The 15,556-nt window shown below is 36.1% G+C and overlaps 1 protein-coding gene across 1 annotated transcript; it reads right to left on the bottom strand.

Moving 5' to 3' along the window:
- Positions 1–251: 251 nt before the first annotated feature.
- LOC105058006 (probable WRKY transcription factor 3) lies at positions 252–12,672 on the bottom strand. The gene is made up of 4 exons (XM_010940758.4): positions 12,104–12,672; positions 7,756–8,501; positions 7,536–7,676; positions 252–906 (listed from the first exon to the last, which is right to left on the bottom strand). Exons 1-4 carry the CDS (start codon positions 12,572–12,574, stop codon positions 609–611), a joined length of 1,656 nt encoding a protein of 551 aa, XP_010939060.1. The 5' UTR covers positions 12,575–12,672; the 3' UTR covers positions 252–608.
- Between the last annotated feature and the right edge of the window lie 2,884 nt (positions 12,673–15,556).

A 15,556-nucleotide genomic window follows, 5' to 3' on the forward strand; every position in this document is an offset into this window, starting at 1 on the left:
AAGATTTTAGAACCCTGCTAAGGAAGCCTCGAACACAAATACGCAATGCATTAAAATATCAAAGATCATTAAAAAAAAAATTGTCGGATTAACTGTCCTATCAGTTTTTTGCATCGAAACCACTGGTGTGCACCACAAATTCATAGACTATTTGACTTAGATAAACTGTTACTCTATGTTTCCGGTGAAAGTAGGAACGTAAATCACATCCAAGCATCCACATTCAGTTTTGAATACCAAAGAAAACCATGTACAAATTTTCCATTTTGCTTATTATTCTTCTTGTATTCTTGAACCAGAAATGATGTCAGATAGTCACAGTCAAGAACCTCAGGAGGTGTCAAAAGGAACACATAAATGAACAGCAATCACCAAAGGAGGGAGTTTGGTAGGTGTTGAATTGATCAGATACAACAACACAAGATGAGCTTTAATTAATGTTCCTGCTGCAGAACTTCCTGTCCAAACCTGATAATTTAGAATGCACCGCTGCTGTGTCCATGAAGAACCCGATCAGGTCTTTCATAGTACCCACGTATGCAGCACCTAACTTCATGAGCATCACCCCATGGTCTGAAACATACTTCACAGCAGAATAGCTTAAAAAATTAAGTGATTTCATGCTCTTCTTTCAGCTCTAGAACTGCGACTGGTCTCTGATCATTGCTTCTGTAGTCTGTTATCTTAATTGAGGTTTGATTATTGGATATGGTATTTTGTCCTTTTGGTTGTAAGCCATGGGAAGCAACACCGGCGCTAGCTATGTTATGGCTGCTGTTCCTGGCTGCAGGTACATCATGGTTATGTTTCCCCTCATATGTTGTTATCACAGCCATAGGGTCTGTTGGAGCTCTCTCTATATGCTTCCTGACATTGCATCCCGCATAAGTGCACTTGTAATAGCTCCTGCTTATTGAAATAGAAGGAATCAGCAGTATATTCAGAAAGAAAGAGCAAATATGTTTACAATGTCAAAATTAACACCATTAGGAACTATAGTGAAAAAAGTAACTCATAAATCAAGCTCAAGCAAACTTTTTAAAATATTAGATGCAAATCATGCAGTTACAAATATTTTCAATTGCAATACTTGAAGATATGGGTGTAATCAAGCTGATCTTAAGTGACCCAGGATCTGATCGAGCTTGGCTTGAAATAAATTTTTGAGCCCAATTTTGAGATCAAGCTTGATTTTCATACCATTTGATTGAGCCTAACTCTAGCTTGATTTTGAACTGAGCTAAACAAAAGCCTAACTGATCAGGTCAACAACCTCAGATCAAGCTGAAATCAGTTTGAGAATGTGTCAAGCTTGAATCAAGTATGTTCAAGCTTGAATTAAGTACATGGACGACTCCAATTCTTTGACATGCAAACTGAATAAATGACAATGTTTGGGTATCCACCTTGCAACATCTTCAAAGATTTGTTTGCCGATCTCATCAATTTCATAAAAAAGTACCAGTAATTAACAAAATCTTCTCCTTGTTCTCATGGAATATGTTTTCTGCATATATTATAAGATTTTTGGGGACCTGGCATTTACCCAAAGCCATCACCCGTAAGAAAAAGAGTCAAAATGATCAGAGAAAGAACTAACTTTCAAGCATTATGAGATTGAGATAGCTAACAAACCAAGGGAAAGGAACCCCATCAAGATTTCTCTCATGAATCAAAAGCCTAATTTCCTTTTTCAGCAATCAGAGAGAGAGAGAGAGAGAGAGAGAGAGAGAGAGATTAATGTGGCAACCTGGAAGGTCCAACCAAAGTATCATAAACTTCCTTCTGCAAAATATGATGCAAAAGGTAACCATTATAGGTGATGAATTGACTCCAGCTTATTGTGAATTAGGATAAAGAGAAACCAAGTGGCCATAATGTCCTCATTGTCAAAGATAAACCATAGTAATAATATCATTCCACAATTTTAAGCAAACAAATCGCATAAGATGGTACTCAGTGCAATACCACACAGAACTCATAAGCCAACAAATGATGGGCTCTTTTTTACAGTAGAAAATTAAGAAGGGGAAAGAAATTTAGGGGCTTTATGGGACAGGTATGGCAACACATTTTAACCCATTACTTTCCAAATTTTGCTTATTTATAAGCAATCTGTAAAGTGAAATGTATGTCAGCAAAAATAATAATGATAATAATATCAAAATTAATTACCAAATTGAGTTTACTTATCTCACTAAGTATTGATTCATAAAATAAATATTATATTCTTTATAGATATGTCATTGTTTAAAAAATATAAGGAACTATTCTACATATGAATTATCTGTACAAACAAAATAATATAGCATGAGGAGAGAATAGGGTGAAAGAATGACATAAAAACTATAAGTTTCATCCAATATATATGTGCACTTAAAATTTGTAAAACTATCATATGAGGTGCTTGTAGAGAAAATGCAATAATTAAGAAGGATACTGCTTCATTTCTCTTACTATATTAATTAAAAAATAGCATTACTAGAAAAATCATTTAAAATAAAAACGAAAAGTGGATGGTTGTGGCTTCCTCGCTCTATTGCACACTTGCACTCACCAAATCATCAATGACTGTCAAAAACATATGAAGAAAAAACAGAAATTAAAAAAACTATATATTGCCCAACTCTACGTTTTGGATGATAGTTTCTCAATTTTCGAAACAAAAAAGTTAATAAATAAAATATGTCCTGAAATTCTGAAAAAATAAATCTTGTTTCCCATCTCATTTTTTGTTGCATCAATGAAATCAGAGAACTTACATAATAAAGAAAAAAGGAAAAAGGAAAAAAAAAAGAAAAAGAAGAGAGGCATGCCTTGTCTTTTTATTACTACTAACTCCCATGCAGGCCTTTCCTTTGTATTATGATCTCACATTACCAAAATCCTTTTTCAACCAGGTGTTCTCGAGCTATTTTGTTCTCAACTTTTATGAGAATCAGAAGCTTTATAGGAGAAGCATAGCAAAGAGGCAAAATCAAGGTTTTAAATAATATACCAAAACCTATATTAGTTTTGTTTCAGAATGATATGATTATGATGCAGTGATATCAACCGAGACTCTTAGGATCAATAAAAATGAAAAGAAATTGCTACAATATTAGTGCAGATTGTCAGTTAGCATAGAGTTTGTATTGACCAATCTTGTGTCCATCATACTATCCCAAATTGTCCTATTTGGAACATACCAAGCCGAACGGAAAGGGAACCGAAAGGTTTCCCCTTTCCATTCGATATAGAGATCCTGGCTTAATTAAACCCTCTCTAGATCAATCTTCTCCCTCAGCTCAAACCCCTCATCCAAATGACTTAAACCCCCCATCATCTCAGCCCCCCAATCTCAACTCCCCCACCTTGCAATTGCTAGAGGCACCCCTCATCTCTCACTCGCAACCAGTGCCTCGCAACTTCTCGAAGTGCTCGATCTGCCGCCTCTAATTGTCTGCTCAACCCAATCCACCACTAGCCCTCACTCCCACCCCCATCCAGCATCACCTATAACACCACCCCGCACTCTCCCTCCCTCCCCCTCTTCTCTCCTTCTGCTCTCTCTCCCTTCCTTTCTCTCTCCCTCCTCCTCTCTCTCCTTCTCCCTCTCTCCCACCATCTTCATGTTAGAACGTCGGAGAAGATTTCAAACTATTTTTTTCTATTTTTGCATTTTGGAGGAAAGTGGGCAAACCATATGCTGATTTCAGTCAAAATTTAAAAATAACAAAAAAAAAAGGTCCAAAATGGATTGGAACAACATGGTATTGATAGCATACAGCACCATCAAATAATAGATATAGGTCCCATTACCAGTACAATCAACCTTCATCCAATCAATTTGGTATCTTGAGGGTGATGCCAATGTTTCTAATGAATATGGGCCAATCAAAATCAAACCAGGTAATTCATTTGATGAACACTAAGATTAAGTAGATAATGGTGGGCAAATATGAGGAATCTTGCAACAAGATTAAAATTGGTGGGGGTATTTTGGGAATAAAAGTTGGCAAGAAAATATTCTTGAAATTCAAAACACACAGTCTTTTAATATAATATAGATATGCTATCACATGGATACAAACCTTTGTCCAAAACGATAAGCACCAATTATGGATCCTCTTCCAACTTCATCTCAATAAGATTTAGGGTTTTTTGCATATATATCCATCAAAGATGCCTAATTGTGTATTTACCCATGGGAAATTGATAAATACATCTATAACCCTGACATTTGGGTTTTCTGCAGTTCTACACTTGGGATACAAATCCAACCCAGCAACATCAAAAGCTAGGCATTTATCTTTTAAATGACTTGAATATCCTTTACAATAATACCCTTCCAAAGTTTTCTATGGTACAATAGATACTTTGGAAAGTCTTTTTTACCTTTGTTTGCAGAATTTTCCCTCCAATGTTTGAGAAGTTCTATCATTTAACTCAGCTGATAAGTATTTAATCCACTATAATGTGGTTAGAATGATGAGGCAAAGCAAACCAATAAGAAATAATAGCATTGGAAAGGGGAGAGTCAGGGGTATGTATGAAAGTACTGATTCTCCTACCCCTATCCTAAACTTGCCAATGTTCTTACAGCTCATAATGTCCTAGTTAAGGTGTTCAGTCATCAAGTACATATTTGAAACTTGGCAAGCTATTGGTTATTGATATTACTGAATGGGAATTGAAAGTATTACTCCATATCGGACAAGCCTTATTCATATACATGTGGGCTACAAGTAGATGAAGCTATGATTCACCAGCTCTGAGAATGCTTTGTTACTGTATCAATTCCTAGCTAAGGTAACTAAAGTAAAAGAGAGGTGTGCATGAGATTAAATGGTCAGTTATATATTACAGTAAGCACATACATTTCTCAAATGCATGTATACAATTTCCCATTTTGTTCAAAAATGAAATCTTATTGGAACTATCCATATCTGGTTCATCCGTCGGAATCAGCATACATCCTAATCCAATGAAATAGGATGAATGGAGATGGTGTTTGGCAAATACATATTTATCTTGACTGTATCAACCATTTCTTTATTTTTCAATTTCTTCGAAGGGACAAAAGAAACATCTTGTTTTTTTTCTTCAAAAATTTCTGATCTCTAATGGACCTCTCAACAGGATTTTGAAATTCTGACCATCTGCTAGAGAAAAGAGTGAATTGCTCTTTTATAGGATTCCCAAGAAATTATTTGATTTTTTCTAGAAGCGGATGATTGTTATCTACTTCTAACATTTCATGAATACCCAAAACATTGAGAAAGAGCCAAAAAGGCATTTCACAAATCAATCTAATATTATCTCTGTTCGTTCCATTTGAAAGAAAGGAAAGATTCAAAAGAACCAATATTTCTGGTAGTTGCTAACTCTTTGTTTAATAAATCAATGTGTGATATTCGAAATCCTCATTTCTAATAAAATCAAAAATATTTATGTATTGATCAGAATATCCTTTCAATTGGCTAGAATCTCAACATGATTTTAAAGTTTTATGCTAACCAACAGATAAGATTATTCAGAATAATAACTTAAGAAAGGTTTGATGACAGAGAAAAGTACAATGTCATCATTTTTTTTGCTCTTTGGGATTAATTGTACAAAAATAGAGAGCAGAGAAAGAGATAGGGAGGGAGGGAGGAGGAGGATGAAGAAGAAGAATTGAATAAAACCAGCAATATGTTGGAATTGTATGGTGGGTGAGTTACAAATACAAGATAAGGATAATAAATATGTTAATTATGAAATGAAGTTTTGGAGTTGCATCAGTTGAGGATGAAGAGGCAGAGAACAAATCAAAGTAATATGCTCCTGAATACTGAATATATAAAAAGGTCCAAGTAAGGAAAGTTGCTTGGAGTTGTCTCAAACAGCCGTCATACAAAACAAAATGCAGGGAAAAGGTGGGAAGAAAATGGCATGGACTATCTCATGGTAGGAAGAATGGTTGAGTGTTATATCACTAACCATCAGCAAATTGGATAGAATTTTTTGGCTTAAGTCATGGTTTACTGTTTTGTGTATGTGATTCAATTTCAAATCATATCAGTGGGTTTTGTGTTTATGATTCAATTTCAATAATATAAATGTGCAACAATTTTAAAATAGAATGCCTCGACAACACAACCCACTAAAGAAAGAAAAAGTTGCTTCTTAATCAATACCTCTCCTCCCCTTTCTCATTTGCCTCCCTATCCTCAGTTTCACTCATACCTCCCTCTCAGACCTCATTTTATCTCCTTTTAACATGGCTGATCATCAGGCTTAATCAGTCTTACATCCTACACTCCTCCTCGATATGTTTACAGTTGTGAATTTGCCTATTTCTGATAGAAAAATAAAAAAAGGAAAGCATGTTGATTCTTTGGCTTCACTGTTTATCAAAGTAACAAGTTTGTTTTTAGATTTGGTTCCAGATTAGTCTTCTGCATCTTCCCAGCTATCTTCTTTCTAATTTGATGAACTCTGTGATTTTGTTCTTTTCTTTTTTTTTTCTTCTTTGAATTTCATAAGCTGTTTCATATCCAAAAAGCTGACAACTTTTGAGTTCATATCTCACAACTGATGGTTCACATCCCAGAAACAATAGTTTGAACCTTATGCTCTATGGTTGTGCACCTCGACAAAAACATACCAAAAAGAAACTGAAGATGGTACTCCAGCTACTCAGCCAATGAGCTTTATAAAGTTCAAAGTTAAAGCCTATTAATTGTACTATACTGCAAAAGAATAATTCAAAATGAAATTAAGCTTGAAATTCTCAAGCAGAGCATGCCAGGATCAGTAATACCACTTGAAATGTGGAATCACTGATTCACTATACTTTTGAAATACATCTTCTAGATTTGTATATGCGACAAGAAAGTCTAGATCCTCCCATTCTAAGTTGTACCTAAAAAGTTCCTTCTTGCAGTCATCTTCTTTTCTCTCTCAGACAATATGTTTGCAACAACTTAGATGAAGAAACTGGATCATATGCACAGAAGGGCAACTTGAAAAATGGGCACAAATATGAGTTTCAAATGGCAAGAAGATGCAGCATCAGCTGGATCATTGAATTATAAGTGCTTATTGCATTTCTTCATAACAAAATTCTATTAGGACTTCTGGATAGCGCAAGAAACAATCCAGCAATAACTTTAAAAGCATATACTCTAGTACAATCTAATGTGGATGCTTGCTGCATATTAATAGAAGGTAGAGTGCATAAGTAGCAAATATGGTGGAAGAATGAGAATAAGTTCCTTAAGTTATCCTGGACAAAGAGCTGTTTAGTTTCTTGTGTTCATATAGGTTTGTGAGATAAGAATACTGCATTAGCCTTGTTTATCTTTTTTTATAGGAAAAAAATTCATAACATTCTATGGTGTCATGTTTGATGACCATCCAAGAGCTTGTCTCGGGGATTATGAACAAATCCTAGAAGGACCGAGTGTGAAAATGATTATAAAGCGCACGTTTAATGAGATATTGTAGATTAGGAGCTGGACTTTTAATCATGGCAACCATAACATACAGTTATCCAAGAAAAGTTCTACCTTGGGTGAGGATTTCCTTTTACCACTTTCTGCCCATACTTGCGCCACCTGTAACCATCATCCAGAAGATCAACCTCACTTGTTGTCTGAACAATGATCCTAGGTTCTGCCACTGTCTTTTGTGAAGAAGTTGATATGTTCCTAACCAATTAAAACAAGCATTTTCAATATCTTAAACCCAATGTGATTATGGATAGTTTAGTAGGTATAAAACATTCACCTTCTTTTAGAATCAGGCTCGTCATCACCACCTTCATCTGTTCTCAGTTCAACATTGCCCACTTCCTCACTGTCGCTGGCACCAGATAATTGTTCAGGTGTTCCATAACGAGGTTCTTGATCTCCCTTAGATGCTGAAGGAGCAGGCATAGTCTCATTTGATCTGCTGAAGTTTCCAGGGTAAACCTGGGAACCTGGTTCGGAGTTAGCAGGAATACCAGGGTTCCCATTAAATTCATTACGCCCACTTGACAAAGTACCACCTTCCTTGGCATGCTTATTTGGTTGGGGTCGCTGATGATTGTGTTGACCCTTATAAATTATCTCAGTTATTTGGCCACCAAGGGAGTGCTCTACCTTTTTCTTAACTGGACAGTTTGGATGCGTACATCTGTAGTAGCTCCGAGGATATTCACTGCCCTTCACCATCTTCTGCCCATATTTTCTCCAATTATAGCCATCATCCGAAGGTTTATCAACAGTAACAGCTGTAGGTTGAGATCTTCGATCAGCATGAGGACCCTCTGCAGATTTGAAGGTGTTATTATCTGTGTTTGATGTCAGAGTCGACATTTCTTGGGTTGGTGTCATGTTGATAGCAGAGCCTGTGTCCTGTGCCAAGGATGTGGCTGTTGCCGCTGAAAGGCAAGCTGGATATTCAGCTTGACTGAGCATTTTAAATTGAAACTGGGCAGCCTGGGCTGTGACTTGAGCTAGCGCCTGTTGATGGGACATTCCAAAGTTCCCCTGCAAAGATAGCATTGCCCAATGCAATGAAACAAGGAACTTATCTTGCCAATGCTACTAAATTTAACTTCTTTCTAGACAAGAATTTGCCATAAACTATAAGAAGCTTGACCAAGGGAAAAAAGGAAGAGGATAATAAACATTTGCCAATTTCCAAACATATTAAAAATGAAGAGAGATTTTTTAGCTCAAAAAGTTGGTCACTTTATAAGAAGACAACATTATGCAGTAGCACAATAATGATTAGCCCAAAACTACTTTGACATCTCATTTATGTAAATTAATTCAAAGGGTGAATGGTTAAGCAGAAAAAAAAAATTAAGATAAGCTAGCTAAAAATAACAAATAAAAGGAATGGGGATAACAATTGCCCACAGAACAGTCATAAGCAACTGCTCCATCCTCTTTTATGCTTGCATTGACAATATTTTTTTTAAATTGGCAACTGGATCTTATGATCAGACTTAACAAATATGGTGAGAAACTTGTTTCAAGTCACTACCAACAATAGCCTTTCAATTGTATCTCTTTCTCAACCTTCGTTCAAAAAGAAGCTTTGTTCCAAATCCTGCTCAAACAACAGAAGGGAAATTTGATCCTCAACACAGTTGCCATGAACCACAATGGGCAGATATGATCTGGCAGCTGGTGTAAAACAATTTTTTTTGTCATGTCTCGTGCAAGAGAATAAGTCTTCAATAAATGGCTGAGATAAGAATATTGGTGACTGATGGAGTGATGCTAAGATATGTAGATGGTTGTGATGGACATGAATGACTGAGATTAAAATCAAGGGTTTGATTGTTGTTCAGTACACCATAGCAACATGTACAACTATGATCAACTTATAAAAACACTAGAGAGAGGGGGGGTGCAGATACAGAAAGAGGAAGAGGTATGGGTGTGACAGAAAAGCAGATTGTGTCAGAGAGATAAGACGTGTGTGAAATTGCATTTGAATAAAAATAAAATCCTAGCAGAAATTTCAATTTTTGTTAACCTTAGCTAGTGAAGTTGTTAATAAAGTTATAGATTCAACCAGGGAAGAAAATGTGAGGGCATGAGGCAGTAAAAATATTATATTATTGCAGAGGAAATATAATGAATATGTATTATGGAGTCTATCATAAGTTAAGCAATTTGAAGATCCTCATAGAAAAACAAAAGGTCAAGAAAGTACATACCAATTAATTTTTTCAAACCTTCCTGATACCCTCAGACAAGAGTTTGAGGAAGAGCATATTTCATAATCTAAATTATATTTTCACTAGCAGCATCCACCTTGACATATATAATTAACCACTAAAGCTACACTTTTCCCTCCAAATATAGAAACATAACAAAAATGTGAATGTTTTTTTTATCAAAAGAAAAGGTGAATTTTGCCTCTTTATGGATATGAAGATTACATCATTACTTCTTCAGTAATCCATTCATAATATAAGATTCCCCCTCAATACTTTTGCTCCAAACATTCCCATGCCAACTCATAATATATTTACCTCTGACATAGGAAACCAATTCCCAGATGAGACCATCACTCTCATCATAGCATATTACGTAGTAAGAATGAGCAGATAAACCACTGACTTCCCTTTCACCAACAGCTTCTATCAAGATTTCTTTTTGAGGTCAATATTTCTTAAATAAGATGTTTGTTCATCAAAATTATAACTACAGTAATTTTGTAAATACTACATTAGAGACCAAAATCTATGCCTTGATAGGTGGGCTTATTTCCATCATAATTTGGCCTCTACTGTACCACCACTTTTCTTTGATATTCATCAAAATAACTGGATTGCAAATAGCCTGTTGACAACCTTGGTCTGAATTTTTTCCAGATAAAGCAATTCAATTAGGAGTTACAAAAGCACAAAAGATTTTTAATACATCTTAATACGTTTTTAACAGCTATCTTGCTTCTCAAAATACCCCATGTTGCACTACTATGGTTCTTTCATCAAAATACATAATACTTTAGTTCTGCAGTCTTTAAGATTGAAGAGAGGGAATACGTTGGAAATTCCCCTATAAAAGATACTCCTTAAACTAATTTTCAACAGCTTAATAAAGCTAGTCCATCTGACCACATCACAATTAATTAAATTACATTTGACTCTGTCCACATTACTCGTAACCGAGGATGTCAGTGTTAGCATGGTTTCATCTTTGAATACAAAAAATACATCCCATAAAATACCATTTCATTGCATATGACATACCAGAAATCCTCTTCATCCCCATCAAAGAAACAGGGGGAAAAAGGGAGAGGGTGCAGTTACAGCTACAGGACAGATTAACCACCATCTAGAAGGCTTTCATCAAAGGAGAAACTCACAAGGCAACAGCATCTCGATCTCTTCCAAGCCTTTTAACTAGGAGCACTTTTTCCTCATCTGTGTTAAGAATTAAGTTCCCTCCATTCATTGGTTCCAACTATTTGGTAATAATGTAATTCAACCATGGGAGGTGTATCACAAGTTCACCTATAAAATTTGAACTACCGCTTGAGATTATAGCATATAATTTCTAACTAAAATATTATTTCAGTTTTTACATTATGTAGCAAGTCATAACCATAAGCACCAAGCCATGTCCCAACTAGTTTTGGGGTCAGCTATATGAATCCTATAAATGACTACTTTCTGTGTTATTTCAAGCTTTTCCATGTTTGGGTCCATAAAACTACTTCACAACCACAACAAGTAATACATCTACTAAGTATTCAAAACCACTAACTGAATTCACTGAACATCTTTATGTCGTTCTTCTTTAGCTGATCGGATGCATGGATTCCATTGTAAGAGTTGCATATCTGTATTGGCATGATCTCAAGTTCACAAGACCTGAGTAATCTAGATCAGTCAAAGTTCAAAGGAGAAGGGCAAATGTGGCTGCTAATACATAGAAAAACTTTTGATTCTTTTAGACAGAAGGCAATGCCCCTTAGTCCCTAAGGCTAAGTGAGTACATACTAAAAAGCACAAACTCTCCCTGGTTTGCTGTAACATGGAACTGAGCATATCAGATTTTGTGCATCACAATTAGACCAGTTGCTTTATCACGATTTAGACCACATAGACATGTCAAAGTTTGAACTTATATAGTCGAGTCAGTATTGTTGCATCTTTACTGCATGATGTTAATTTTGCACTATAAGGTAAATAAGCCAAATAGATTATATTTTGTGCCAACTAGAAACCCATCACCTAGTTGGATATTGAAATTTGTTCATCACCCGCAAAAAGCTGTCCAAAAACAAATCAATCACTTGTCCAACAATTTTAACAGCTCCACAAAAGAAGGGCTCCGCAAAACTTTCTCGCCCACAAATGTTATCTTCATTTGACGAAAAAAATTTCATGCAAAATCAACATACCACTTTTCGTATCCACCAGATATGAAATATGTTGCAATTTTTGCAGCAAAATTCCATCCCCTTAATTATTACATAACAAAAACAAATTTCAGAACACCCTGTGACTTAAATATACCTGCTACCAATCCAAACTCTCTCTCAGCATCCAAAGTTTGACCTCTTTATAGCACAAGAGCAATTCAGCACAAATTCAAGATCGAATTTTTAAAAGATCACCTACCAGTCCGGGTGAAAAGAGAGCTGGAGAACCCAGCAAAGAAGTGGGGCTGAGTCCCGGCGGCACCGTGAAGATCTGAAGAGGCTGAGTTATCTCCAGGCTCGAAGGCCGGTTCTGCCGCCCCAACCCACCCTCCTCTTTTCTCTCCATCCCACCGCCCGAAGCCCTCTCCGCCTCCTTCTCCTCCTGCCCAATCGGCCGCCGAGGCGGCGCCGCTCCCACGGGGGAATTCATCGCCCCCTGAAGTAGCTGCGTGAAGGACTGGAACCCCGAGTCAGGGTCCTCGGCGAAGAAGCTCGACACCAGGGTCAGCGGGCCTGGGCTGACCCCCGACGGGCCCCCGCCGCCAGCGGCGCCGCCGTGGAAGAGGGACTCGTAGGCAGAGCGGGGAGGGAGGGAGATGGTCGGCCGCGGCGGCGGGCCCGCCCTGGGGGCCGCCGCTTCTCTGCCACCGCCGCCATGGTTCTCCGCCATCCGACTGCAATAAAGGTATTTTTCTTCGAATTTTCTTCTGAATTTTCTGCTGGGTTTTTCGTCGGAAGTCAAGGCGTGAAAGATGAGATGATGTAGTGGAGATTAACTCCCTCCAAATAAAAATCAAATGGGTAAAGTACCGTTGACCTGGAGGAGCGAGTTAGTAAATGGGAAATAGTCAATGACTCAATTAGCCCTGTTATTTTGAGTAGGTGACCTATCTGTCCTCTAGTTAAGTTTTATATAATTATAGAAAAATAGGAGATTTGGCATGATATTTATGAAGTCTAAATTTGCAAGTTGCTATTTCACATGAAGAAGAAAATTTATTTTTATGGTTTCACACGAAAAAGAAAAATTCATTAGTCATGGAATTGAGTACTGCCACTGACTGAGATGCGATCGAGTCAATTTTGATTGATTTTGATCCGATTAAATTCGATTTAAAATTAATTTAAATTTAAATTTTAAAATCAAACTTGATTTAAATTTAAATAAAAGCTTAATTTTTTATTTCAAATTTTGGTTCAAATGATTTGGATTAAATTAATACTTAGTAATCAGAAAAGTAAAAGACTACACAAATTCAAATTTTAATTTGATGATTTATTATGTACATGAAATGTAATATATAGTTTAAATATATTCTATCCTTATCAGACTAATCTTGATCAAGCTATGTTTGATTTTTAGCTCAGCTTGCAATTTTTTTCTAATATATTTTGCTAGTTAAAATTTGCTTAGCTTAGCTTCTAAAAGAGTTTCATTCGGATTTTTCTTAAACCAAGCTCAAGCTGCTTAGTTTTTTATTTTTTTTCTTTTAATACTTTTGAGTTAGATTTTCTACATAAAATTTTTTTTATTTTTTTTATATAATTTATATTTAGATGCAAGAATATCTATCAAGATAGAAAATATTGAATAAATTTATTTTTAAATGACTATCCCTCTGAAACCAATAGGTTCTCTCTATTTCTCTCCGGTTATTTCTATTTTAGTTTCCTATGCCTAAAGCATGTGTTTTATCAAAGTAAAAGCGCCAATGAAGCTAAAAACAATAATTTATTTGAAATAAAATTAATAAATAAACTCTCACTCCAGTATCTTAGTCTTCTATATTCATAAAAAAAAGAGATAAATATGAGAGGGAAGTGAGATCAAAGATTCTATGGGATGCAGAAGAGAAACTGGGGACAGAGGCATGTAGGCCCCACTCTTGAAAGTTTGCGCTGCCCCATGTAAGGATTTTTCTTGTCTCTTCCAAGCGGCGAAAGAAAGGACCAACTTCTAGAATCCTCTCCCCTGCGCAACCGCTCTGTCTTGGAAATCGTGTGCAGTCGTCAAATGTTAGGAAAATTGTTAGAAAAATTGTATGCTCCCCTCTGTAACGTGAGACGTGATACATTAGACTAGCCTTTTGCAGTCTCTCCTATCTTTAATTTTTCTTTATCTCCACAAAACCATCGCCATCTAGTGATGTAGTGTGTAATCGGTTTTTTTTTTTTTTTTTTTGTTGCAATGTGTAATCGGATTCGAGTCGTATCTTAACGCCAGATCTTTTTCTCCGAGATCAACTATTGGATTGATTATATCTCATACAGATCACAAAATATTATGAATGATCTTCTTTATTTATATTATGATTATGGGTCAAAAGATCGAATGGTTTAAATAGTTGGCTTATACCATCGCATCCGCATATATGAGATATTATCTATTTTAACTTATGGATATAAGACTAAAGATGTCTTTCTTATCTATACCATAACATAGCCCCCTCCCCCAGTCAAGAGAGAGTATTTGTATGTGGGTGTGAGATTTTTTTCCATAAATGGAGTCAAGAGGGAGTATTTGTATGTGAGTGTGAGACTGACATCCGCATACATGAGATATTATCCATTTTAACCCCATCGATGTAAGATTAAAGATGCCTTTCTTACCTATACCACAACATAACCTTCCGTCAAGAGAGAGTATTTGTATGTGAGACTTTTTTCTATAAACGACGTCAATATTGTGGTCATGGATTAAGAGATCGGATAGCTAGGATGGTTGGCTTATATCTCCGCATCGGTATACATGAAATATAATCTACCATGAGCTCTGGCATTGTTGTACAGAATTTTATTATTTTATTCTATAAAAGATACCTCACGTGAGAAAAAAAAATTTATAATGGCTATTATACGATCCAATACATCACGAAAAAGGTGGATCATTTATTCACGTGAAGGATGCAATTCGAATCCTGTATAATTATTTAAAAAAAATATTAACATATCCAGTAAAACGTGACTCATAACTTCTTCTCTTTTTTTTTTTTTTTTTATGTAAAAAATGATTTTTGCCCTTAAGGTTGAATCGTAAAAAGGCTAGTGCCAGATCCGTTGGATTTCTTTGAAATAACACAATAAGTTGTCGGCAATCTCTAATGTAGCCAACATCTAGTGTTTGGAAGCCCTGGCCTACTCATTGTCCTGTCTTCCCTGGTGTCAAACATCAACTTAATTGCTCATCTCATGGGGTCCGTAGTTTAGTTGCATCTCTTAAATAGTATCAAAGAAAAAAATGGAATTTATGGACACCAGCAACAGCCATTCGTGGGGCACATTATGGCTGATGCTTGTATGGAGTGTTGCAAAACTGCCCCCTTCACAAAGCAGAATAACCCATCAAATCATTCAAGCTAGAGATGGCCATTTTTTCCGATCTACAGGGCACCTGATTGAGTCTGATCCGAATAGGATAGATTTGATCCGATCTAATTAAAATTTGAGATAAATATATATTTTAAAAAAAAATTTGAAGCATATTTGGGTCGAAATCTAACCCGATAACTCTTATATATAAATTTTCAACACAAAACTTTAGCCATCATCCAAGCTTACTTATTCGGCCACTTCAAACCAACCCACCTGATGAGAATCTGAATCAAATACAGGCTGCAACAGAAATGCGGGAGCTATAGCCAAAGACCAAAAG

The sequence above is a fragment of the Elaeis guineensis genome, chromosome 15 (genome assembly GCF_000442705.2).
Source record: "Elaeis guineensis isolate ETL-2024a chromosome 15, EG11, whole genome shotgun sequence".
Lineage (NCBI taxonomy): Eukaryota > Viridiplantae > Streptophyta > Magnoliopsida > Arecales > Arecaceae > Elaeis > Elaeis guineensis.

Excerpts from the sequence above, each read along its gene's own strand:
- LOC105058006 (XM_010940758.4), bottom strand. The coding sequence starts at position 12,574 with ATGGCGGAGAACCATGGCGGCGGTGGCAGAGAAGCGGCGGCCCCCAGG. Across the intron at positions 8,502-12,103 it reads CTCTCTTTTCACCCGGACTG|GGGAACTTTGGAATGTCCCA; the intron begins GTAGGTGATCTT and ends CTATCTTTGCAG. Across the intron at positions 7,677-7,755 it reads GAGCCTGATTCTAAAAGAAG|GAACATATCAACTTCTTCAC; the intron begins GTGAATGTTTTA and ends TTAATTGGTTAG.